The sequence below is a fragment of the Trachurus japonicus genome, chromosome 12 (genome assembly GCF_045865225.1).
Source record: "Trachurus japonicus isolate A0001 chromosome 12, Traja_1.0".
NCBI lineage: Eukaryota > Metazoa > Chordata > Actinopteri > Carangiformes > Carangidae > Trachurus > Trachurus japonicus.
Window position 1 is genome coordinate 21,805,409 of NC_140918.1, and position 27,430 is coordinate 21,832,838.

The 27,430-nt window shown below is 41.0% G+C and overlaps 1 protein-coding gene across 2 annotated transcripts in view; it reads left to right on the forward strand.

Annotated features, from left to right (window-relative positions):
- The window catches only part of cntfr (ciliary neurotrophic factor receptor), a 256,798-nt gene that overhangs the window by 93,946 nt on the left and 135,422 nt on the right, over positions 1-27,430 (forward strand). For both annotated transcript variants that reach the window (XM_085793841.1, XM_085793840.1), the window contains exon 3: positions 7,905-7,986. In XM_085793841.1, the coding sequence (XP_085649967.1) occupies positions 7,905-7,986 (82 nt within the window). The remainder of the gene's footprint in view (positions 1-7,904; positions 7,987-27,430) is intronic.

Genomic DNA, 27,430 nt, shown 5'->3' on the forward strand with positions numbered 1-27,430 from the left:
TTCCTTTAGAACCAGCAGTGGGTCTTCTAGGAAAACAAATAGAGGGAGCAACCACAAAAAAAATTCAATATTTATTAGACCTAGCCTTCCTTTCAGCTAAACGGTTAATCCTTATGAACTGGAAAGTGAAGAAACCAAATTGTTTTGATATAGTTAACTGGCAGAAGGACTTTCTGGAACTTGTTTCTATGGAACAAGCTGCTTCTGTCCTGCAAGATCTGGGCAGTGATCACACAGATTCTCTGAGTCAAATCATGTCACTCCTGAAAGAAAATCAAATTGATGAGGATATATCCTGATACAACACTGACAATGATGAGCCATTTTGTTCACTCTTGTTTATTGAAATTTTATTTAGTTATTTACTATTATTATTGCTGTTGTTATGGTTTCTTTGGTGGTACCTGTCATATTACTCCAAAGAAAGAGGGGGAAAAAAAAATAAAAATGTATTATTATTTTAATTTTATTTTTATATATTTGTTTTTTTCTCTTCTCTTTTTCTCTGAAGAGATCCTCTCGCGCTATTGGTGGAGGAGAACAGGATTAAATGTTTCCTAATGTTAAAATGTTGCATTTCATTGTGAGCGGGCAGAATGATGCTTCAATGTATCCCTCTCAGCACTCTCTGTGTGGTGCCCGGTCCTGGTGGGTTATGTCTCCAGCCCCGCCAGTCTCAGAACGGGACCACTCCATCTGTGTTATATGTGTGTGTGTGTGTGTGTGTGTGTGAGTGTGTGTGAGTGTGTGTGTAGTTGGGGTGACTCATGAATGTATTCATGAACTTTCATTCATGTTTTGTGTTTTGTCTTTTTTTTTTTTTTTTTTTTCTTTTTTCTCTTGTTGTTGTTGTTGTTGTTGTTGTTGTTGTTGTTGTTGCTGTTGCTGTTGCTGTTGCTGTTGCTGTTGCTGTTCCTGTTTGTTATCTTTGTTGTTCATTATGTAAAATAAAAAAAAAAATTATAAAAAAAAAAAAAAAAAAAAAAAAAAAAAAGCCTTCCTTAAGTCTGGCACACTCTTTGGCTTCCTGCTGGTATATTGATTTACAGGCTTTTAAAAGTGAATTCTTGTTTTTTTTCTTCATTAATTCAGAAGGTTCTTCTTTCAGACATATCGGATGGGCAAGAAATTAATATTTTTTGATGATTGATCGGACAAGTTAGAAATGATTTTGCTATTTTCCCCCTGTTTTTATACAGTTAAATTTTCTCATATAGTATAAAGGTAGATATCCATGGGTCCTTTAAAGCATTAGGTTCAATATCAATACTATGAAAGTACTCAGTCTACAGAGAAATACATACTGCCTATATTCAAAAACTGTCACTTTAAAAGAGGGAACAGCACTTCTGCAACTTTGTGATGTCACAAATATGCAGTTCCTGCCTTTAGGCACTAGCCAAAATCTGCACATCTAGACTCACTATCCAATCTTGCAGAGTTTGTCTTCTCTGAGTGGTGTACCTGAAATCTGCTATATTTCTACTGGCTCACTCAGGACAGGTCAACCAATCAGAAGACAAGTTCAGACCCTCCTCTTTTCTGATTGGCTCACCAACCTGTTGATGCTAGAACTAATTAGAACAGCAAGAGGATATCTATAACTATACTGAGATGGTTTATTGTCCTTAAAACCCCATTCTCTTATGGATATCAACACCTCAAAGAAAATACAGATGTGCAAAACGTTGGCCTTTAACTCTCTTGGAGATTCACAAAATAAAACCTTCCTGCTGAAATCATTGAAGGATCTTTGGTTTCTGTTTTGCTGTGCAGTACACTGGGGTTTTATGCCCACCAGACAACTTAACTTCAGTCTGCTATCTTAGACCAAACTTTTGAGCGATATCTTTACTCTTAATTTTGTAGACATCTCTCTGTGAACAGAATGAAAAATACTAAAACAAACCATCAATCAACTTGGCCTTGAAAACAAAAAAGTTGCATGTCTATCATTGCCCCAAGGTAGGACAAACATGTCAAAACTAAGTAAGTCAGTCAGTCCGTCAATTTTGATCGAGTGGTGCAAAGAACAGAGGTCTTATTTCTACAGTGAGGCTTCTTTTGATGCAGCGGTCCTACCCGCCCCCCTCTGGACACAATGCTTTCCCTCAGACTTTCAAGGGTTTATTTTTCATGATGATGAAATTAGAATATCTGCCCTGAAAGTATCTGGAGCTATTCATCCTTTCTCCTTGCATACTTTCTAAGTAAATCCCTATCGTTTCAGTCTTTAGCATGACTGTGTATCTTTTCAAAAAACTTTTGGATTGAAAAGGGATGAAGCCTTTGGGAGGTTGTTCCATAGTGTTGCTCGGCTGCCTGTGCTGTTCTCTCTCTCTAGTTGCTGTATTAAGCAGACTTTCCTCTTTATGAGCACAGTCCAACCCCCCCTTGCATTGTTGTGCGTCAGTATATAAAATCAAGCAGGCAGGTGTGATTTTACAGACTTTTAGTATGCTATAAGCTGCCTGGCACGCTGCTTTCAGCATCTTAAAAACAGCTGGCCTCCTGCTACAGGCCTGCAGGATAATACACCTCTGTCTCAGCATCATATGTTTTAATTGCAAGGATGAATATATCACATTTAGTACACACCTTTATCTACAATATCACCTTGAAAAACACCTCCTCACTGAGAAGTAAAAGTCTCTTTCGAGGCAGTTTCCTGCTGATGGACTTCAAAACAACATTTTGTGTCATCCATTGTAAGCTTCTCCTGTACATTTGATAGCTATGGCTGATGTCTCTGAGGGGCAGTATATGCAACACTTGCTATAAATCAGAAAGCTTATTTATTACCCAGGAGTACGCTTCTCTTTATTTTCTCTGCAGGCACATTTGTAATGAACTATTCTGTTTCTGACAGTTTGCTGACAGCGGGAATTTGGCTGTTTTGTTTTTGGAGAGACAGAGACAGAGGCTGAAATTCTATGTGTGTATGTGTTTGTTACGTCTCCGCTTTAATCAATTAGTGAGTTAGTGAAACGAGGGTTGGAGTTAATTAGCCAGAGGAAGCCACCAAGTTTACTGAGTGAACATATGGCTGGACACAAAGTTGTTATTTCAGGGGACCAACCTCCAGCATTTCCATCATAGGATGTTCTCTTGTGCTATTTGGCCGAGCAGTGTGGCAGCCGTGTGATTTTTTGGATTCTTCACATTGTGTATGACAGAAAAGACCAAAGAAAGAAAGAGAGAACAACTACATATGTGCTTTCCTTTAAGAGAAGGATGCCTTCTATCTTCACACACACACACAAAGCCACACACATGCACTCACACACTGGCCCGCCTAGTGTATTTCCCTCCTGGCTTTCCAATTTAAATGCAAATGTTCCCAAATCGGACTCCACAAAGACGCAGAAATCATTTGACGCAGCGATGAATTATATATTTTAATTAAGCAGCCAAAAGAATCACGCCTATTCAGCTCTTTCCCCTCCAATAAGAAATGAATAAATAAATATGGAAGACGGTAGGAAGGAGGGAATAAATGGGAGGGGTCAGGGGAGGGAAGGATGGATGGATAAAGGGAGGAGGGTTTGTATTGAGTTTGTGTGATTGCAGCGCTAACCGCCCGTGGGCTATCATTATGTGAGCGATCTGAAGCTGTCAAATTTCAAAACTGTATTGTTTGCTGATAGACGGGCTAAATACCCCCACAGTTTCAAGCGCCTACACACACACACACACACACACAAGAGCATTTGCACCCAGAGAATCCCTAATGCACACACACATACACATGCAGACACCGTTTGGGTTTTGATGGGCAAACCAGCACTTAGAAAATGAAGAGCAGAGATGGGGATTGTGATGCTCTGACAAGGGATGCAATTTTAATTTCACCCCCTGTCACTCTCCTCAATATCTGCTCAGATGAAATACATATGAACTGCCAATCACTCACACATACAAATAGACACACAGACAGGCGCACACACACACGCTAAACACACAACCGTTCTCCCAGTCACATCCATGTGTGCAAACCGACACCCATTTCTATCTTTCAAAGTCACAGGTGCACACACACACACAAAGGTTTGTCGCTTCGTATATTGAAACTCAAAAGCCGACTTTATCTCTTTTATTTATTTTGCATTTTTTCACTCCACTGGGAATATTTCAGTGATGGATTAATGCAAACATGAAGCCGCCTTAAAAATGAGAGAACTGTAGCCAAATCATCACAAAGTCATTTCACGATTTTTGGAGATTTAAATTGAGTTATTGTAACTGAACTTGAGAGAAGGAGTTCAGTAGATACAAGATGTTTAGCTGAATCAATCCAGTCACACTGTAATTACTTCAGATTGTCTCCCATTTGTTCTCCTTTCAAGTTTCCTCTTTTTAAAGAGTCACTTTTTCCATTTGAAAAACTCACAGCCTGCGACAACTTTTCGCTCCCACATCTGTAGGATGACAAAACATCTGACACTGCTCCCAGTGACCGTGTTAAATTAGGAAATGGATTCGACACCGATCTTCAGCGTGGTTTGGATGGTTTTCATCATTTTGAGAAGAAACGAGCACGACTCATCTTCAGAATGATTAAAGATACACATCAAGTTTCCATCACGTCTGTTTTTCTTTAGACTACAAAAAAAAGAAGAGTCTCTGGAGAGTTTCACTCTGAAAAGATGAATGCTGGGAAAGTGCAATATGCTAATACACTGATGATTTTTCTTTAATGTAATAGGCTGAGTGACCAGCAGTTACTCAACTTAATATGAAACACACTTCAAGCCAGAAAACATTTCCTGATAAAAAATAAGTATAAAGAATGTGAACTTAACTAAACTTATGTAGTTATTTGAATCAAGGAGTTACTGTAACATTAATGTGTCTGCATATTTGCATGAATAACATATAAAGAACATGTGGCGTATGATGAAACAAACCTTAATATCACTGTTACGCAACTCTTGCAGCTAAATATGATAATAAAGTAGCTTTTTGCTTAAAGCCTTGTCTCCTCTAATTCCCCATGCGTTCACAGCAGCTGGCAGCGTAACTGTGTGGCAAAACACATATTAGAATAAGTGCGATTTTAAAGTGAGGTTGCAAAATCTGTAAATGTTAACTATGCAAATTAGGGTGCAGATCAGCATTCAACAGACAGAGCAGCAGAAGGTACTGTATAGCTCAAACGTTACGACTACACATATGACAACAATGCTCCCACAACTCAAACAACCAAAACAACAAAAGAACGGATCCATAAAACAGATCTACCTTCGCTGTCACTACACACTTTAAAAAAATACTTTGTAAGAAGACTTTTATAATGTATAAAAGCCGGCGCTTAAAAACAGAGGATTAAAATGATTCTCCATGGCTGCCGTTGTTTTTGTTTCACTTCAGAGACTATATTTTTAAGATTGATGTGCTGCACAAAATGCTTCCATAAAATCTAGTGGTAATGAAAGAACATTATCCACAGGTTAGAGTAGAAAATCCGACATATTTCATACACTTAACTATTTAATAGCACTTGTGTCTTTAGTTAGAGAACCTGAATTTTTCAGGTTGGTAAGGAAATCATGTGTTGCATTGATTTTAGAGTTGATAGATGAAGTATATTTCTCACTTGACCTATGGATGCATACATTTATACATTGGTTCACCAGGTAATAGTGAAAACTCTGCTGTGTCCCAGTTCAGGGAACTTATCTATATCCTTCAGTAGGACACGGTCTGCAAAGCAAAGCTCTTTGTAACCATCTCAGAACTCAAAAGCCGAGCGGAAATGTGACGGTTACACCAAAGTGTAATTCTCAATCTGTCAGTGTTGTCTTCATTACTGGCGTGCAGTGACCAACAATGCTCTTGCCTTGAACCATGCTTTCTTTTTGTTTACTTCTGTCTCTTTCTACTGATTTTTCATAATTTTTAGAAAGTGGTTTGCAGAGAGTAACTTCAATGCCACTGTCTTAATGATTTCTACCAAGCTCCTCTGTATCACCCTGTTGCTTTGACAAAAAAAGAAAAGAAAAGAAAGCATACTGTACCTGAGATGTTATTTAAAAAACTCAGACTTCTTTAATGAATAATTGATTAACTTGTAAAAGTTTTATGCCTTTATGTTTTATATTTCCAAGACAGAATTAGTTTCTTTTAGTTTAAGTAAACCCATCTTTGATCTTCACTGTAATAACATGTTAGAGTGTAAAAGCTTTTCTTTTCAAACACCATTAGTTTGGTCGCTCATGAAAACATTCCCTTGTGTGTTTAATGTCTTCAACTGTTTTATTGCCTTTTGACATTTCGGTCCCACTGTAAAAGCTTTTTCATGTTCTTGAACGTCACTCAGCAACGCTTGAAGATATGTCTCTTTCGTTCTGAGATGCTTAAACATGGTGTAGTGGTGTTCAAGATCAGCCTTAACAAAGAGAGACAGGGAGAGTGAAGGATATGATATGTAGGAGGGGATCTGAGAGACACACAGTGAAGTGGGAGAGAATGTCCCAGAGAGAGAGAGAGAGATGGTAAAAGAGGAGAAGTGGAGAGGAGAATCAAGAGGATGAGTTAGAGAGAGAAAAAAAGCAGCTGAAGCTAAACAAAGAGCAAGAGGTAATGGGAGATGACAGTGGTTTGTAACAGCTGGAGTCATGCATTAAAAGAACAAGGAAATTCACTTTCTTTGCCTCTATTTAGAGTGTTCACTCTGCTCCGCATGCACACACACACATACTCACAGTGAGTGTCGGCAGCGAACAGACCCGCAGACAACCTCTGTCTGTAAGAGAGCCAGCTATCTCTCCTCTCTGATCAGGGGAGGGGGGGCAGGACAGGGAAGAGGATTTGGGTTCAAGCCCCCTTGTTGGCAGCCTTCAGCGCTGCTCAAGTGTCCTTGAACAGGATGGTGAATTCATACAAGCTCTAGTGGGGCGGTGTGTGGTGTGTGTTTCCCTTTGTGGAGCATGGACCCTGACCTCTGACCCCACAAACTCCACAGAAGCATGGCAGATGTAAAAAGCCTGGTTGGTTTATACACAAAATAATAATATTTCTAAAAAATGAATCAACATATTGCAGGTTGATGGTTGCTGTCAGGTTGTTGCATTGTCTCAGAATAGAGCCTATCCCCACCTTTTGCGCTAAGCGGCGTTAGCCAGCTGTTGGCAGTGGCTTCTTTAGTTTCTGTTCACACATCAAGCACAGTTCCAAAAGTGTCATATTGTTCCCTTCTACCTACACCATAAGTCCATAAGCAGTTGTTCATTTGCAAATGTGTTGATTTAACAAAATTTAAAACAATAAAAGGAATTCATGTTTAAACGAGGGAGAGACTGGAATATAGAGAAAGTAAAAAGACGCAGGAGCAGCCTTCAGCTCCTCTGCTTTTATAAAATGAGAAATATTTGAATGTTGAAGTTGCAAATGTTTTAACCGAGGCGGTGACTCTTTAGTGCTCAGGATGTGTTGTCATTCTCCATGCAAGCTGTGTGTTTGTTTATACTGTGCTATACCTTTAAGAGCTGCTGGCCAGAGCCCATCCCAGAGAGGATGGACCCATTAGGCTGATGAACAGAAAGAGAGAGAAGGAGAAGGAGAGAGAGAGAGAGAGAGAGGGGTGTGTTTGTGTGTAGGGGGGTGTTATACAGTGAACGGGATAACAACAGTGAGAGGAGTAAAAAAAAAAGAAAGGAAAAGGAAGACAGAAAGAAGGGAGTTGAGTGAGAAGGACAGGGAAGAGAGAGAAAGAGTGAGATATTGAGATAGGACAGGAAGCAGCTAGAGTATCTCTCCATCTCTCCCATGGTGTCGTAGGTGTCTATGGGTCTGTCAGTCAGTCAGGACGACAGGTGGACACCGCTCGCTGGCTCGCCGCCTCTCTCTGTCTCTCGCATACGAGCTCCTCCAGGCTGATGACTTTGCTGTGTGTGTGTCTACAGATGGCAAACCTTGTGACATCGTTGTGCTGTGTAGTTCTTGCCGCCGTGGTGGTTGCCTACGCTCAGAGACGCAGTCAGCTTGGTGAGTATGCATTTTTATCTCCACTCTACCGCTGTCCCACCTCCACGCTGAGGCCCCCTCTCTGCTCCTTGTTGGCTCGGGTCTGGCCCACTTGAATCCGCTCTGTTCCTCTCTTCCTCTTTACTATACTCTTACCAACAGTGCTCTCCTTCTACTGGATTATTTCTGCTCTCCTCCACTCTAGTCTTTGCTTATTTAACCTCTTCTATACTCACTTAGCCTTCATCTTGCTGTAAATCAATGGTTCCTATTGTTTTGATGCTTACTAGGACAGTCATCTTCCTTTTCCGTGTGCAAACCTGATTTTATGCACTTTAAAATGACATGAAACTTGCTGTATATGGTTTTTGCTTGTGTTGTTATTTGTTGTCCACTTGTGGAGTTAAGGTTAAGAATTGGTTCTGGATGTTCGCCATGACTTCTGTGTGTATGTCTGGCTGTTTATTTAGTAAGACGCAAAACAGAGACACAATATCTGGCCCAGTCTGCCTGTCATCCCTCACTGCGTGGTGCTAATATTTTGGCCACATCGCCAGGGCTACCTCCATAACAAATAAGGATTTGACAAAGAAGCCAGTCAGGTCAACTGATGATCATTAGCGTGTTTCAAATGATTTGTGTGCTGAGGTTTAGAGGGAGAAAAGAGAAGCTGAAAAGCTCCTCATAATGCAGCGACTGCTCTTCTGAGAATCCACATAGGATGCATGACCATAAATTAGACCATGTGTGTAAATGGTGTATGTGTGTGTGCTTAACACGGGAGTCAATTTGTCACTTGACTTTTAGTGGAGAGTGGCTATGGCTTATTAGCCAATGAGGTCGGGTCTGTTTAAGTCAGCTCACCCAAAGAAAGAGTCTAAGGAAGTCAGAAAGTCCCCAGTGACGCACATCCCTATGTCACGAGGGTCATGCACACACACACACACACAGGCGTACACACATTAACTGGGCAGAAATGGCTTAGGAAATAGGAATGTTGTCTTTGGGGATTAGGTGAAAGCAGCAAGGAAGGTAAGTGAAAGAGGGAGATGGAAAGAAAAACAAAAAAGGAAAGAGAATAGATGGAGACTGGAAAAAATTGAGAAAATAGAGAAATGGTGGGAGGGAAATGGAAACACGCAGATGGACAGATCGAAAATGAAACTCAGGAGGAATAACAATTGATGTTTGATGGGGAAGAGATCAGGTTAAAGTACGGAGAAAATGGGAGCTGTGTGCCACACAGAGCTGTATGTGTGAAAAGTGGAAACATTACTTTTTTTTAAACAATTCTATTCTTTAAAAAAATGGAAATCAAGTTAAAATTTGGAACCTCATTGTATAGTTCAGTTTTTCTTTTTCAACACAATACGTCGCTGCATTGTGCCGTTCGATCGTTATCTAGTTTTATTTTTGTGCTTTTCAGAAAAGCAGGGGAAAAAAAGTGAAGGGAAAAAAAAGGTGAAAAGGCAGGACTGCAGGGAATAACAGATATAGACAGAGTGAGGAATGAATAACATGAATAGAAGAAAGAGAGCTGTCAGTTCTGTCTTTAGGAAGAAATGCGTGTCCATGCGTGTGTGTGTGGACACTGTAGTGTAGCTGTCACTGTCTATCACTCTCCTTTGTTTTTCGAGCTGGATAGGACCAGTTGCCACGTGCAAACACAAAAACACACACACATACATGCAACGTGAGTGCACACACATACACACACTTACAAATACTATATAACATATATGTAAAGCCACCATGACTCCACAAAGGTATGGCTGCAGTATGATTGCCTGATATGACTCGGCCCCCAGTGCCACACAGATATACACATTCTAAGACTCACACTGAGACACACACACACACACACACACACACACACACACACACACATCTGTCTGTCTTGGAAAGTGCCTTGTTTCTCTGACAAATTGCGAGCCAGTTTGATTGACAGGAATCCCTCGGGTATGCCCCACTTGGCATGGAGTGTGTAACACACACACAGACGCACACACAGACAGACACACACTCAGTACAAAGGGATAGACTTAGTTGGTACAAAACGTACATACAGCAGTTTGTGTGCACTGTTTTGTGTGTCGCAGAAAATATAGAAAATCAATTTGAGATTTCATGATTAATGGAAGCAGTACACTGTTGAACACTGAGAAACACCAAAAGAAAACATTCACAAACAAATAGACACATGCGCCGCACAAATCCATGTCTGAATGATGGAGAGACAGGAAGTAAAGGAGAGACGGACACAAAGACATGGTGGACTGAGAGGGAATGATAGAGGAACCATAAAGGATGGAACAAGATGAACAAACATGGCAAAAATCTTATTCAGGAAAAACAAGGACAGAAAATTGTGTGTGAAATAAGGCATTAGACAGAGCTCATGAATGGAGAAATACCCTTTGATGAAGATTTGATTAACATCAGAAAAGCTGTTATTATCCTTTTCTGTCAAGTAAATGATAGTCATAATCCACGGTTCAAATATTCATTTCAATATTTCTAAAAAAGAAAAGAAAAAACCCAAATGTGATTATAAATTCAGGAATAATGAGTGCAATTGGTTGCACTCAGACTGTGGAATATTTTTTGTGTGTGCAGAAATCACTGGAAAATGAACTGTTTTACCTCTTCTTCTAATTGGATTCTTGTACTGGATGAAATAAAATACAAATAATCTACTACATGAATGGATTGGGATTAGTTTTTAAAATCAAAATAATGCCAGATGTGCAAATGTCCAGTTTTTCATGGGAGAATATTACTGTATGTAATTTACTGGTTATTTCCACTGATACGACATAATTCAGCAACACGGTTTTTCCCTCCAAATAAAACAACTTTTTATAAGTTCAGTGAGAGTGCAATTTCCATTCATATTTCCTCACGTGATTGATGTTAAGGAGAAAAAGAAGGAAACAGAAACAAGAGTCCCTTAATGAAACCCCGCTTGACAAAACAGAAAAAGCGAAAGAAAAAGAAAATAACTGAAAGCTTTGAACCCGCAGAGAGAAAGGGAGCGAGACTTCCTTGAACGTGAATTTGATTTTTTTGATTGCCAGTGAGAAACAGAAAAAGAGATGGTACGAAGCGGGCGGGAAGGATGTCAGGTAGGTGGAGAAGACACAAGGCAGACACAGCTATGACATGAGAGAATACAGAACAGATGACAGATGAAGAGACAGGAGTGAGAACGTGGGAGAACGTGGAGTCACGGAGGGGCAATGTCGATAACACTCAGTTATTCAGACTGTTTTTATGGTACATTACTCATGCACATGCACACAAACACAATCCCTGTTATCCATATGAAAACACAAAGCATGCCCGTAGCCCTTACAATAAACTTCAGAGCTAGTAAAAACCAGAGAGCAACTGTCAACATGAATTTCCTTGAAAATTTACAGCTCTTAGCATCGATGTTAACAACCATTTCCCTGCTGTCCTTAAGCTAGATGCTGAAAGTCGACTAGGTCCAGACACGCTGCGCTGCGCTGCGCTGCTCTGCTGACCTTGACCTCTCAACCTCCTGTAGCCAGGGACCAGGAGAAAGGAAAAATGCCTTTCAAGGATTGATGACCTAATTGTATTCAGTAGTATTCGATGGACAACAGATTGCACTCCAAGCAAAATAAAATCTGGTCTAGCACGCTGATAGGCACAATGGTCTCGTGGTGATGAACCTGCTCTGACTCTCTCCGTCTCATTTGTCAGATCTGGTCTTTTTGTCCATAGGTTTCATGCACCTTTTCTATAAATCTATTACAAATCAGGTTCAACATCATGGACTTGACCAACAATTGGTGTTTTGCTAAACTGGAAAACTATCACGAGCTGGGCTATGAATAACACAAATCCTAACTCGCACACAGACACAGTTTAAAAAAGTGAATTTTCAAATGAAACAAAACACATTATTCATGACTGCTCTGGATGTCTCCACTTCTACCAGATTATTCTATTGCCGCAGTGATACCATCGCTCACGTTGCATGCAAAGTGAATCCTCTCATGCATGGAGAAGCTGAAGATTGATCACTTACATGGCCAAAATAAACCTTGTTTTCTCACACCGTTCATCTTAATCTTTGTTTTTATCCCTTTCACTGATTCCTCCGTCACCCTCTTTTCTCCTTCTGTCTTGTTTTCAATCCCCGGATACAGCAGAAAGTTCCCAGTCAAAAGCAATACAACGCCATTAACGGGGCGCCCTACACAGTAAATACTGAGAACAAGCACAACAGGAATATCAATGAGCAAAGAACAAGAACGATCAATAGGAAGTGGAGGCAGGGAGCTAAATAAATTAAGAAAATTAAATAGAGGATGAGGAAGGTGTGGGTGCAATGGAGGTTGTGTACTCTGAGTTTGAGTAAAGTTTGTATTTTTTTTTTTTTAAACCTTTACATCTACTCCCCCATCATTGTCTCTGCCTTGTAAAGTGTGTATGTGTGTGTGAGAGCCAGAGAGAGGAAGTGCGTGAATGTGGTGACATCATGCTTCTGACTGAGAGAGCATGTTATTTATTGGAGTCCATATCCTGATTGAGAGACGGACGTTTCCACTCATAATCACCCCCCGTCCACCTCTCCGTCTCCCTGTTTCTATGTCTTCATGACTCTCTATTTCCCCTCCCGCCTCATCCCTCACTCACTCAATACTTCACCCTCTCCCTCCACTTCATCGTGCACACTCATCCACACTTGTGCTCCCATTTCTTCTTCATTCTTGCCGTCCTTTTCCTTTTCTCTCCTCATCTCTCTCAGTTCTCTATATCACCCTCTCTCTCTGAATTGCCTGTCTCCCTCTCTCTCCATTTCTATCTGCACCTCCTCCTCTCCCACCTCCCAATCCATCACACAAATGGTCAACTGTAGATTTATTGGCCATGACATCATCAGCCGCTGACGCTACACTGCCGTCACTAAATGTTTTTGTGTGTTTCCTCTCTGCCCTCTGCTGAGCTTCTTTACCTCACATTGATTTCATCTAATTACAACGGACAGAGGAGAGCAAGAGAGAGAGTGGAGCAGAGGAAGAGATGAGGAAACAGAACCAATGAGAGTTAACTCTCAGGCTAATTCTATGGTATTACAACTGTCAATGCTGTATTTATTTCTCCAGGATTTGACACGTGCCTCCATGACTTTCCAACATGCCTGGGCGTGTGCTTTGCTATACAGCCTTATTTATCCACACCCTCATGAATGGATCATGTTAAATGTTCAAATTAAATTAATCCTTGTGGTTTTTTAACCCCCCCTAATTGTGCCTGCAGCCAAGTGTAATCTAGTTCTTGTGCATGTGCACATGCTCATGGGCGGATGTAATTAGCATTAATAGCTAGGACTCAAATGGTGACATGTCAGATGGAAAATGGGTTATTATTTATCCTTTCACTCATTAAACCCAGTCTACACATGTCAGATATATAAATGTACGGTTGCTTATGGATTTAAATATATTTATTAGCAGGGGAGAAGGTGCTGTATTTGCAGGTACTCTACTGAGTGTAATTAAGTTGCTTTTTGTGCCTATTTTGAAGTCTACCTCTGAATGTGGTTTCTTGCCAGAAGCAGGTGGTGGCAGCAGCTTGATAAGAGCGCCAACCGTTGTAGAGGTTATAATGTTCCTCTGAGCAGCACTTCATCTTCAGGTCAGTGCCACAGTGAAAGTAATATTGGAAAGCAAGGAGGCAGGGAGCTGTTGCTGCTAGCTGTTTAACTGAGAAGTTCTGTTGAAAGAAAGATGCAACTGAAACGGGAGTTAGTGTTGCTTTCCACCTCTACCACTACAGCTATAGCTGCCGAGGCCAGTATTGTTATTGTGTGGATTTTTTTTCTGTTGGATTTCGATTTGGAACTAAAAACAGAGATCTAGTTTTTTTTTTCGAGCAACTTTTTCACGTTGCGGCTTCAGGACACTTGGGTCAGTACGGATGAGCATTATGGAGGTATTTGGATGTTTCATAGTGTGTGTTTTTTGGATGATTAAAAAGTGAACTCTATCCGCTGCCATTATATGAAAATCTGCTGCCAGCCGGACCCCCCCTGCAACTCCTAAAGCGTTTTGATGACTCTGAAAATTCTCCGAACCCTTCCTTGGCATGACGGTGAATAGATGATAGGTGAATTATTGATTTTGGGTGAAGTATCCCTTTAAGAGCATCCACATTGCAAATGCAAAAACTGCAAAGTGGCCAGTAATTCTGATATTTTGCTCATGTCTTGAGGGTTTATCATGGCATCTGATTAATGTTAAATTCTATTTTATTTCTAATGAAATATAAGTGGCATGAAAGAGATGCAAAACATTCCTGTTTTTAATCTCACACAGCCCTACTGGCAAGAAATGTCAACACAGTAAAGACAAAAATCAATGGGTTTTGATGACAACACAATGAGAGAGACTGGACTATTAAGTTCACACATAATTCAGTGCATGTCGGCTGAACTAAAAGCTCTTATGATGAAAGGACCTGAAATATTAGCTGCTGTTTGTCATTTGAGTGTCTGTACACTTTTAGAAGCACAAAAAGACAAATCTAGGCAACTAAAGGTGATCCATTATTCATGGGTCTCAACCAAGCTCTGGTGTGTCATTGGAGGAAACAGACAGCTGCTGTAAATAAGCAAATAAGCACATAAATTCATGTCTGTGTGGAGTGCGTCTGTTTTCCTATATGTGTAAGCCACGCATGTGCCGGCAGGGAACCTTGTTTGTGCTCATTATCTTGAGTAGCACTCAGTGTAATCAGTGTTTCCTGTTTGGCACAGTCTTTGTATTAAATTCAAGATGGAGCTCAACCAATTGATTGACTGACTGGATTGGCAGATGGATTACAGTCTGACTGGCAGGGAGGCAAAGTAAGGTAACACTAATCCCATTGAATCATGGCTTTGAAATGCAGAAAATAAAGAAAACATGTCTGCAGTGATGCCAAAAGCAAGAAGCAAAATCCGACCCCCACTCCCACCCCTCCACCCGTGAAAATAATAACACCTTTAAAGTGAAAGCAAAAAATCCCATTTACGAAAATGCATGTTCAAAAGCGAAAGTAAATGAGTATTGAGCAAATATCCTGATTTTGTGTAATGTCTACACACAGGACTCTGAGAAACTAAGAAACCTCTCATATTGTACACAGCCTTGCTACACCTAATTTAATATACTGTATACTTAAGGACCGAAGTGTGTGTGTGTAGCGTATAGTTATTAACATCATTACGGTACAGTTCGCTGTGGTTATCCTAAAGCCAGAAAACAGATAAGACAATTATTTGGCTGACAATCAAATAACAGCATTGCATCCCTATTGTAGGAAAAGCAGGCGGACTCGCTGGCCAACAGACCAGCCTGTCTTTCTGCAGAGAGACCAAGAAGATACAGCAGCAGAAAGGGAGGTTGATTGACACTGATATGGAGGTTATGTTGTTGCCTTGTGATTGGCTGGCTAGATTATGGCACTGGATGTTTAAAAGGAGAGTGGTTGAAGGTATTTTGAGGAGGAAAATGTGTTAATACAATACACCACCAGCGGCACACAAGGGAGGGGTGGGGGAGAAGACACTGTAATAAAAAATCCACAGAAAGTATAGGAAATGATAGAGAAGATATCAAAAACATTCTTACATGGGTAACACTTACATGAAACAAATCAAATCCTGACAGGTAGAGAAAAGAGAAACTGTCTAACATCAAGGTAGGTGAGTTTGTATCTTTATACACTGACAGGTGAGCCGGCACCTGGGCCTCGAGTTGTATGAAATGTTATGCGGTTCATTATATACATCAACATACAAAGCTATGTACTGTACATGTTTTTGAGTTCAAGTTCCTGCTGTGTGTCATAAACATTAACAGTTAACTGTTTTCTGGGTTGGCAAACAGTCATAAGGGATAATGTATAGTTTGGAGGTTGTTACGGAGAAATAAATAAATATTTCTCCATAACAACTGACCAACTATACATTATCCCGCTTATTACACGGTTTACGAGTAAAATAATTAATTTGAAACATAATGTTGAGCAAAGTACGACGTTCATCAATTTTTAATTGCATCATTTAACGAATCTGCATGTCCGGTCACGGCCGCTGTTTTGCTGAGCCTCCTCCCATTCCTGCAATTGAAGCCTTTGATAATCAATCAGTGGATCGATGGATTACCATACACGTGTTAAGATGTGCGTATTGTGTGTAGTCGTATCCGTCATAAACAAGAGATTAACTTTACTGTTTACGGGGTGCGTATGTGTCGCGGTGCCACCGAGACGAGAGGAGAGCTGTGACACCGGGTCAGAGGCTCTGATCGCAGGTTTGGTTTCCAGCCACGATGTGGAAGGAGCCTCCACTCTCTCTGTAACAAGTTACAAGTCATTTATCCAACATCACTATTAGTCCGAAGCTGTTTAATGACGGTAAAAATGAAACACAAGGTAAACATCCTGCATAGTTTGTTTTTTCTGTGCTGCGCTGATCAGAGCAGCACCCCTAGCAACGGTCATTATACTTGACGACAGTCTGTTATTCAGAAATAACGGACCGCAGCGCTGGACCAATCAGAGAGCAACATTCAATAGAGCCGTGTAATAAAGTTGCATAATATATCTATCCACCCTTTTTTTACTCACTGTATGAGGATGGGCTGCAAGTGGCAGCAGGTCAAGCAACTTAGTCCAGATATCCCATTTGCCAGCAGCGTTTTCCAGCTCCTCCTGAGGGATCCCGAGACATTCCAGGGCCAAATGAGATATATAATCTCTTCAGCATGTTCAGGGTCTACAGCCGGTGCTCGTACCAGTTAGACGTCTTCGAAAAACCTCCAATTGAAGGCACCCACGAGGCATCCTGATCAGATGCCCAATCGGTCCAACTGTCTCATTGCAACGCGAAAGGGCAGTGACCAGATGTCTGAACTCCTTCGCAGGTCTCTAAGGGGTGAAAAAGGGCAGAGCGGAAACTCATTTCAACCACTTGTATTTGATTTCTCTTCCTTAAGGTCACTGCCCAAAGCTCACGACCATAGGTGAGTGTCGAAACATAGATTGAGTGGTAAATCGGAAAACTTTGCCTTCCAGCTCAGCTCTCTCCTAACCAAAACGGTCTGGTGCAACACCTGCATTAGTGAGAGTGCTGCACCAACCCCCCTGTCAATCTCACGCTCCATTTTACCCACACCTGTGAACAAGACCTTGAGACACTTGAACTCTGTCACTCATGGCGGTAACTAACTCCTAACATGCCAGGGCCAATACCCTGTTGGCCTCAGTCTGCTGACCATTCAATGACAAATCTATTGTGCTCTGAAGGTCATGGAAGTACACTCTGAGCCTCATACACACTGCTTAAGGCCAAAACTCAAGTGCACTACATACAGTAAAAATGCACATGTACATGGAAAAGCATGAATACTAGCAGGCAGGTACAGGCTAGGGTGGCGGTTTAACATAATTTATCTCAATAGTAAATTCAGCATCATATCTGTCCATCAAATCAGATCCTTTTTTTAATCTCTCAGTCTTATCAAGTCAGTTTGAGCACAGCTTTTAGCAACTGTAAGTAATGCATGGGTGCCAGATATGAGACGACTTCTCTGTCGGTCTTTAAAAGGCAAAACTTGAGTTTTTATCCTAATTTTCTATCATCATCATCATCATCATTATCATGTTACAGTACGCATGGAATACTCAGGGCTCTACTTTTGTGAACTAGGTGCAGGCGGAGCGGATCAGGCCTGCGCCTCGCCTTCGCTTCGCCAACGGGGAGTGGTCAGGAGCAGATTGCGATTTTCCTTCGAAACGCAGCGGAGCGCATCCCGCCTACTTCCCTCCCACCGGCGCAAATGGCATAGAGGGAGGAGAGAAGGCGTGGAGTGGGTTTGACACAGCCGAGTCAGATCTTCACCAATCAAATGAGCTCCTCTCCTCGCCTTTAAATCCGCCGCGCGCGCAAGGCGGACGTTTGATTTCACCGTGGAAGAGAAGATTTGAATCAGCACCTACAGATTACAGCATAGACATTCAGCACATCTATATCGACTGTCCCGTCACACTGATGACAGATCAAAGGCTGCACAGATGAAAGATGAGGATGGATTACTGCTGTGTTGACACTACACGATTATCTGCTATATTTATGTATTTACTTATTGATTTATTGAGCCGCATCGTCACGCGACCATAACAAATAAAACTGAAAACAAATAAACTATCATCTCTCACAGCAAACCACAATCAGCCTGGCATCATAGTGAGCAGATATTAACATCTCCATCTCAGGTAAATTCTAAAGAAAAAAGAAAAAGAGAGACGCTCCGCGATGCATCCGTTACGCACAGCTGTTTGTTTATGTTGTGATCTGTGCACACGTGTTTAAATATAGGTTACTAAATATGAGTGTCTTTATTAATGGAAAAGGGGTGTGTGTGTTTTGTTTTTTGTTTTTTTTTACTGGGCAACAGCTCTCAATCTGTCAGAGCAAGTGAGACGGGAGGAAACTGATGTTCTGGTCCGGTCCAAGCTGGCAGTGTCCGGTCGCGCGAACAGACCTCACGGGCTGATGATGCAAAAGTAGTCTGGGAGGGAGGAGGTTACTGATGTTATCCAGGTCTATCTATCTATCTATCTATCTATCTATCTAACCTATATTTAAACACGTGTGCACAGATCACAACATACAACAGAACAACACAACAGCTGTGCGTAACGGAGGCATTTCAGTTTTATTTGTTATGGTCGCGTAACGATGGGCGCTGGCCCCTAATAAATCAATAAGTAAATAAATAAATAAATAAATAGCTGATAATCTGCAACGGCACAGTGTGTAGTGTCAACACCTGCTCTTGGGACATCCACGGCTGTCTCAGTCCCTCCCTGGTTTCATCTGTGTTAATTCAGTCAGGCTGAGTTTCCATTACGCAAGCCTTTGATCTGCCATCAGTGTGACGGGACAATCTATATAGATATAGGTGTATGTGCTGATTCAGATACAATAAATAGGGGTTATTGTGATGATGATTATTATTATTATTATTGTTAATTGCATTTAAATGTGCCTGGAACTGTGGAAATCTGCCTGTGGGGTCTTGGTGACGTGGGCGCACTGCGCGCTGGGCAGTCAAATTGCCACTGCGCTGGCTGCGCTTCGCCTTGCGCTGAGAGTAGACCAGGTTGGAGCTGGCGAGCTTTCAGCGCACTCTCCGCGCGGTCTATCGGCAACAAATTGTCACTGCGCCACGGCAAATCTGTCGACACCTCCCCCTGCTGCGCGACCACTCCCATCTCAGCGCACAGCAGTCTGCCAATTTACCGAATCCGCTGCGCACCTTGTTGCACTGGACGATAATACCACTTCGCCAGCTGCGTCAGGGCTCGCTTCGCTGCGCCACCCTGAGTTGCGCCAAGAAATTAGGGCCCTCAATGTTAATTTGCAGCCACAGAAGATGAATATGGATATTTTATCAACCTGAAAGTTGATCCAGAACAGAATTTGCAACAGAAACACAACCCTAATGATGATGCAATACAATCATCCACTCTCTCCAAGCCTGCGTTTTCCCTCCTAGATGTGTGTCATGTGCCATGACGTTTGAGTGAGAGGCAAAAGACTCACTAATGTGTGATACGAGGAAACAAATATTCGTAGAATCCATTATTGTGTAGTAGTGAATGGTCTGTAATTGGTCCTGGATAGACGCAGGGTTCCCGACTGTCTGATAAAATCGGTCTGGTAATGGACCATTTCCAACCAATCGCTGTTCTTTATGCTAAGATATGGAATCTTGGAATCTCACTGTCTGAGCAGTGTGTTTAAATGATGTCTGTGTAAGGGTCTGTGTGTGTGTGTGTGTGTGTGTGTGTGTGTGTGTGTGTGTGTGTGTGTGTGTGTGTGTGTGTGTGTGTGTGTGTGTGTGTGTGTGTGTGTGTGTATGTTGTTGTCCAGCTCTTTTAACTCATTAATCTTTTAGAAGGGATTCCCAGTAAAGCTTTGATCAAGGCTCGCTCTCTCTCTCTCTCTGATGGCTCCTTCCCAAAAGTATGAAGCAGTTAAAAAAGCTCTGTACATTCACATTTCAGGCCTGTGTCATTCACAAATCCTTTAAATAAATGTGAAGGATGAATGATGAAAACACACTGATCTATATAAATCCTAGTGTCTTTACACCAAGTGGTACCTATGGACTTTGTCCTATTACCATGTCTTCCTCTTCCTGACTGTGGTGTGTTGACAGGTTAATACAGATTTAATGCCAGAGATTGCAAGGATGAATAAAAGACTGTGTTTACTGGTGTCAGTTTAGGTGAATCTATCTGCTGCATTGAGATCACTGCAGGGAAAGGCTGACATTGTGATAGAAATAAAATAAAAAGGAATAGAAAAAAAAGCTGCTGATATCGATGCCTTCTCACATTAGCAGGTTTTTTGCTTTCTCTTCTTTATAAGTTTAAGTACTATAAAGTCAATTGGGCCCAGTTTCATAACATCAAAATCACAGGCAGATAGTCTCCCTCATCTACACAGATATTAGTTTATTGAACACTGTGTATAAATCACAGTCTGTCACGCTCAGAGGGAGAATAATGGCCAACCGTGAGAAACCAATATGTTGTCTTAGTCACAGAACTGTTTTAGAAAAGCCACAGCCTTTGTTGACATTGTACAAAGTCGCTGCCACACACTCTCACAATCTCCCTTTGATTGTTTCAGTATTAATTGGACATTGAAACCCGCCTCCCCCGGTGTTGCTGAGCAGAATTCCAACTGTAGTATTACTCATCAACCCATCAAAGGCGGGGGGGGGATGCAGAATCTAGACCCCCCACAAATCCTCCCACTCTCATTTGATCTGAATCCCTCTGATATGGCCCTCTGAATTTGAAAAGGAACACAATATCCGAGGTGCGCACATGGAAACAATTGAGCAATGAGCTCCCTTTGCTGTTGTCCTTCTGCCTCGCTTTATCTCTCCACGCTCCTGTCTGCGTCTCCATCATCTCTCTGTCCTCCTACCTCTCCACCTTTCATTAACAACACACAGCAGACAAAAACAACGTCCTTGATGTGTGACATTCAACGACTGGAAGTCAAAGTTGCCACAGTTCCTCTTTTTTGTTGTTTTCTTGTTCCCTCTCTTTCTCTGCCAGCACTCCTCTCTCTATCAAACACACTCACAAGATGAAAGTGGAGGCAGGACAAAGAGGACAAACAGGTGAATCTGTATCAGTCGGTGCACACGCTCTCATTCTGGCTCACACAATTCATTAAAAGAACCAAATAATACCGAAGTGCTGGAGTCTGTATGTGTGTGCGAGTGCGTGCATGTCGCCTAATGTGAGTCATTTATGGAAGTGTATTCTAATGAGGCTTACAGCAGGTCACAGCCAGCCAGTGTTTAATGACAAATAAATGGTGAACAGAGTGCTGCAGTGGCTGTAGGGTCAGACAGCATTTAGCATTTTGGAGCTGCAGCAATAAATTATATTACTGAGAGATTTATTCTGAGTCATGAACAAACACACACCTGCAAAAAAAAAAAAAAAAGCTTTTTTATGTAGCTCCTTTAACAAAAAAGGAGTGCTTTCCATATGTTCACTGTAATGAATGTTACTTTAAGAATTGAAATGATGTGTGTGTGTAGTTTGCGTATCTCTTTCTCTGCTTATCATAAGTACCTGCTGAGGCCAAATCCTTCTTGTTAGTAATTTATTTAACCACCAATTATTATTTTTTGTGTGATGTGTGTGCGTGTTTATGTGGGTGAGTCCTTAGATACAGCTGTTTCTATTTCTACTGTACCAGGTTAATATGTCAGATTTGGTGTGTGTGTGTGTGTGTTCTTCCCTTTGTGTGCACATATGTGGTTTAGTGACTTTATACATGTGCTTGCTGTAATACCCTGATTAACTTTCCACTACCCCCGTTGTGCAGCTAAACAAGCGTGTGGGTGTGAGCTCGTTTGCATCCGTGTTTGAGCATAATGGTAGCAGAGGGAAACGCGCGTAGTAACTAAAGCGGAGGTAAATATTTGGGGGGATTAGGAATTATAAGTTTCAAGTTATTAACCTTACTTTGGAGGGAAGCGGTAGTCCTAACATCCTGTGATTGGCTCTTAAGGCGTTTCAGTGTATTTCCAATTACTGCACCATGCAAACACACACCTCAGCATTTTTGCTCACTGTGTTTTGAACGGCCTCCTGTACTGTGCACACATAGTGATAGTTTATCCCCTTGTCACTCCTATAAATTCTGTAATATTCGCCTATCCAAGGCGTACCCAAAGTAAATTGAATGCTGTTCTTGAACTGTTTGGAGAATATGGATGGGCTTGGTCTCTTTTGAAAGGTATCACTCTGAAGTTTTTCCCCAAACTGAAATAATCACTATAAGTGCTACTATCATTGAGTAATCTAAGTGGGAGCACACTGAATTAGAATGTTTTTATTCTCGCCTGAATTTTTTTGTTGCAATCAGATGCCTGAAGATGAGTGTAGCTGAGAATTTTAGCTGGAAAACACAATGGGACTACAGCATGAAGCCTTACCTGGCCCCAGTTCAAATTTGATAACAATCCTGCTAAAAATGAGTATTTTACACATGTTTTTCTAAGTGTATATCTAGGCGTTTTCCTAAAGTTGCCATTGACAAACAATACATGCGCCAAAGTGCAGCTTTTGCAAAGTTACGCATGAAAATGGCGGTGCTGCCTTTTCCCAGGGACCGTGAATGCAGCACATCGTTCGTTTCGTAATTTCATTGGCTATTCAATGCTACAGTTGTCATCGGGATCCGTTTCTATTGGCTGAAGCCATTCAGCGCTGTCGGAGGGGATGTTCCTCATGAGACACAGCCACTCATTCGCTATTGCAGGCGGCAGCCGGAGAGAGGGAGCTTGTGATTGGTCGAGTGAGCTGTCAATCGAAAGGTCAGAGGGCAGCGCCATTTTGTAAAGTGAAATAAACATTGTTTTCATGTAAACGCCGGACTTATGAGGAGAAATAAACGGATTTACTGGATATACAATGCGTAATTTCATAAGATGCAGCAGCGGGATGAGGTTATCTACCGGTACAACCGTGTGTTTTGGACTAAATACTTTACTGGATTGGATTTACTGGACTTTTCTGAATGTAACGACACCAAGTTTGTGGGGAACCCTGTGATCCTGAGCCTGCCCTGACACAAATCGTGAGTTATATCGGCTTTTTACGAACTTTGTTAGCATGTTTATAGTCTGATTCGAGTGTTGCTGTGATGATTATATTTAGGAATGGTCGGCATATCTTTAATCACAAGAGTTTTAGCTTTCCAACGATATGTGGCATGACTATTTCAAGTGACTGGTGACATCCTCTATGACACCTCCCTGATTAAAACCCCCCCCGACGGCCCGCCGGCGGGCCGTCGGAATGGCAACAGGTTATATTAGTGGATGGTTTATTTTAGTTTAATTCAGTGTTAGGTCAGTTGCTCTTTCACTTTCACAGTGCATTAACATTCTCAGTGTTTTAAATATCAAGAAAGGAAAGATAGACTTATCCATATTTTTGTAAATATCTCAAACATACAGCTTTGTTCTTTCTCTTGTTCTCACGTTGAAGCAGAAGTATAGCTCTGTGTTCTTTATTCATCTTTCACTCCTCTCCCATGTGTCACAAAGACGGTAAAATAGATGAAAATGGTTTCAGAGTACCAAGTGTTTCTTTTTTAGATGGAATGAAAATATTCTGCACTCCTGGTGTTTAAAAGCAGAGACAGCAGTGGAAACAAAACAGTCCACCTGCGCTTAAAAGAAAGAAACTTAAATCAATTTATTTCAGTCATTAAAAAAGGCTTTTCATTTGTAGATGAACACAATGTCCCCTCTATTGATTTGAGTGACCATTTGCAAGATGGATTTTGTGTTTCCAGAGCCATTTTGTTGATTCCAACCCATTAAATCTCAAGTTGTGTTTTCTTGTGCCATTAAAATCACTGAGCCCCCAATAGTTCCCCCAATTCCCCCTGATAGACTGTTCAATAAGTTAATGTTGCCAGGAAGCTAATGTAATTCCAGCCAGTATGAGCCGAGTTTTGGCTAATGTTGCTCCGCAATAAAACTTTGTTCCAAGACATTGGAAGTGAATCACCGAAGGCTTAAAAGGGGTCTCGGACCCCTCAGTGGTGCAACACTTCTAAATATACACATTTAATTTGAGCTATTGTGAAGAGAAAAAGCCTCCACTGTGACATAGTGGGGAGAACGTAAAAGAATGGCAGGGGGAAAAGATTGCCATTTATCACGTGGAACTTCAGTTTAATTTAATTCAGCTTAACTTTATTGTCATTCCGCTAAAATCAAGTGCACAAAGTAACGAAAAAAAGAAAAAAAAAGTGAGTGCAATGAAGCAAAAGGAAAGTGGAATGAAAACACAACAGCGAACGCCAAGACAGAAACTGGAAAAGAAGACACAACAATGGAACCCAATACCAATAGTAGAGTGAGAGGAAGTGGTGCATAAGATTTAATAATAACAGTAATACCACATTCCGGATGTACCTATTAAGGCACTTGGGAGTGTATAGAATTTAAATGTTGCGTTTAATCCAAACAATAAGTCAAAAATAAAATTGACGACACTCTGCTTCAGCATTCTGTAGGGAAAATTAAAAATGGGGCAGATAACTGTGCGTCTGACTAGATTAAAGCCCCAGGAAACTCATTTGACATATTAAAAAAGCAAGAAGGACATTGCCTTAACCTCTTTCACTGTGGGGCCCCCACAGAAGTCGATTAAAATAAATAATATAATAAATGTAAAACATAAATGTCTTTGCATTATTACCTGTACTGGATTTTAGCTTTGAATATTTTGAGTGCTTGTCTTATGTCTTGAAAAGATTTTTCTTTTTTCCGACTTTTGCATATAACAAAGGTTTGTCTTGTCCCGTCACTTGACGCTTGTGTCTCTGTCAGTTTGTATTCCTTTAGAAAAACTTTTTAAAAAGAAAATGTCTATGTATATGGCAGCGCCATAAACCTGTGTAGCAAAGAAAGAAAGCCACATTGACTGAGCTAAAAAAAAGCAAACAAAAAAAACCCCAAAACATTACAACATCTCTGAAAGAGTGTTTGTCCTTGTAGAGGAGAAGCAACAAAAGAGAGTAAGGAGGTGAAAGTGTGCAAATTTGTGTGTGTGTCTATCCTCAGCAGTGTTTGTGTATGTATGTGTGTGGTTATGTGTATTTGTGGAGGCTATTTATTGCCCATGACTTTGTTGAAGGACAGTTCCATCTCCCTCTGTTGAAGTGAGATTTTCCTGTGAAGGAATGGATACATAGAAAACCACTGGCTTCCCAAACCCTCATACTGTATTGTCTAGGGACAATAGCCTCTCTTCACTCTTTTCAAATTCAAATTCCCAAAGCTTTCTTGTCCATCATGCTGACAAAACACTGACTATAGCTCTGAGATATTGAAAGTCCACTGTGGTTTAAAGAATAGTGACGGTGGCACACATACACACACCCACGGGAGGAAGATATGCACATAGAGCCAATATATAAGAAAAAAACAAACTAACTTATTCACATTTTGTTTCCTCAAATGAATTTCTATACGAGATACATTGGCTACAATCCATTGGGGAGTCTTTGTGTCATTCAATGAGAAGGATTTGCAATGCAGATCAGCTTCCTTGACGCGTCCACCTTGTGCAAGACAGTGTTTGTGAATCTGTCATCTTTGGAGGTCAATCCAGCAGTAAACCAGAAACATTTGGAGTGGTTGTCAATCGGAGCTGAAATGCTCTATCAAAGCTTGTTTTTGTTCTTTTGTGCACACACCTTCATTGTAAGATAGCATGGGAAAAGTGAGTATTTCTCCACTAAACTAATGGGTGTAATTTGGCACAAGGACCAGTTAGCTCCTGTTGATTGTTATGATGCAAATAATAATACTAACACCCACAGGCATACTGTAGATGTCATCAATAATATTGATTATAGTAGGAATGGTCACCTAGTGTCCCAGCTGGCTGGGAAATGCTTCAAAGAAAGTAGGAGCACGGACAGTGGCTAACAAGCTAACTAGTCTAGCTAACACAATCCATGTTTACATGTGCATTTTTTCTAAAATCTGATTATAATCATTCTGATCAGACATGCCAACTTCACTGTTTACATGGACGCAAAATAATGTTATCCACTTATTCACTGTGACATGCGCAGTGAAGTTTTGCTGGTCAAATTTGTTGAAAACAAACGCTGTCAAATTGCTCCTTTACTCGACCCATGCTTACCTTTTCTCTCGTACATGCCTGTTGCCTATCCTCTGAACAAAATGGACCTATATAGTGTGCTGCAAACTTTACTTTTCTTTCTGGTTTGACCGTTTACATGGATCTTGATCTGAAAATCGACCGGCATCAACCACCCATTTTGATCGGAAAGAAATTTCTTTCCAAATGAGCCTGTTCAGATTTAAAAGTGTACAATTTCTCCATGAGGCAGAATTGTGCTTCATATTCACTGAACCTTGCTGTCATACCAACAGATGGGCTATATAACACATTATTTTCACTAAAAGAGGCAGAGGGCGGCCCTCTCTTAAGCTCTCGGTTAAAGTAGCTAGCAAATCTGAAACCGTGGGCTAGTTAGAGAGCTGCTAAAAGAGGAGAGAGCTGCAAGTGATTTAAAGCGCACATTTAAATGTAATCAGCAGGTAATTAGCAACTTATGACTAAACAGCTGAAATAGCTGACTGAACCCATTTACCACAGCATGTCAGTGAGCTGTTTATAAAAGAAAAACTACAAGTGTTCTAAAACCATATAGAAAAGAAAGAGCCCTGTTTCAGTCCAAGCACTCCACACTGCTGGAAAAAATAAAAAACACTAACTCATTCAGCACAAGTGGTTTCCTTACTACTTCTAACACATGATGGGATTTGGAACATAAAAATGGGTTTTGAGATTTCAGAGTGTTTTTTTTTTTTCCTTTCACAAGTTTTTGCAAATGGCATGATGGCCTAATGGTTTGGGAGATTGTTCCATTATTAATAGATAACAGTCTGGCTCTGTACAATAACCACATGCCCTTAAGCAAGACACTGAAGCCCAGCTTGCTTCATCATTGTCAGACATGCAACTGAGGCGCTGCCTTGGGACACTGCATTACATAATCCACCAGGACTAGCAGGCCATTATGCAGTGTAATGTCCTGTCATAGCCTAGGTGGCCTGCTGTAGCATCTTGATGAGGTATCTCATTTAGACACTGAACAGGGTAATATCATCTTCAGATAAAGTGCTGTAGGAGTTTCCCAACAAAACAAAGTGTGAGGAGGTGTGTGTTGTTGAGCCACCTGCCACAGACTATTGAGCAATTAGAGTAAGCTATTACTGCAGTAATCCCTATCAAAGATGAGAATAGCCTACTTCTAGCTACAGTATAACACAATGCCAAATAAAACATG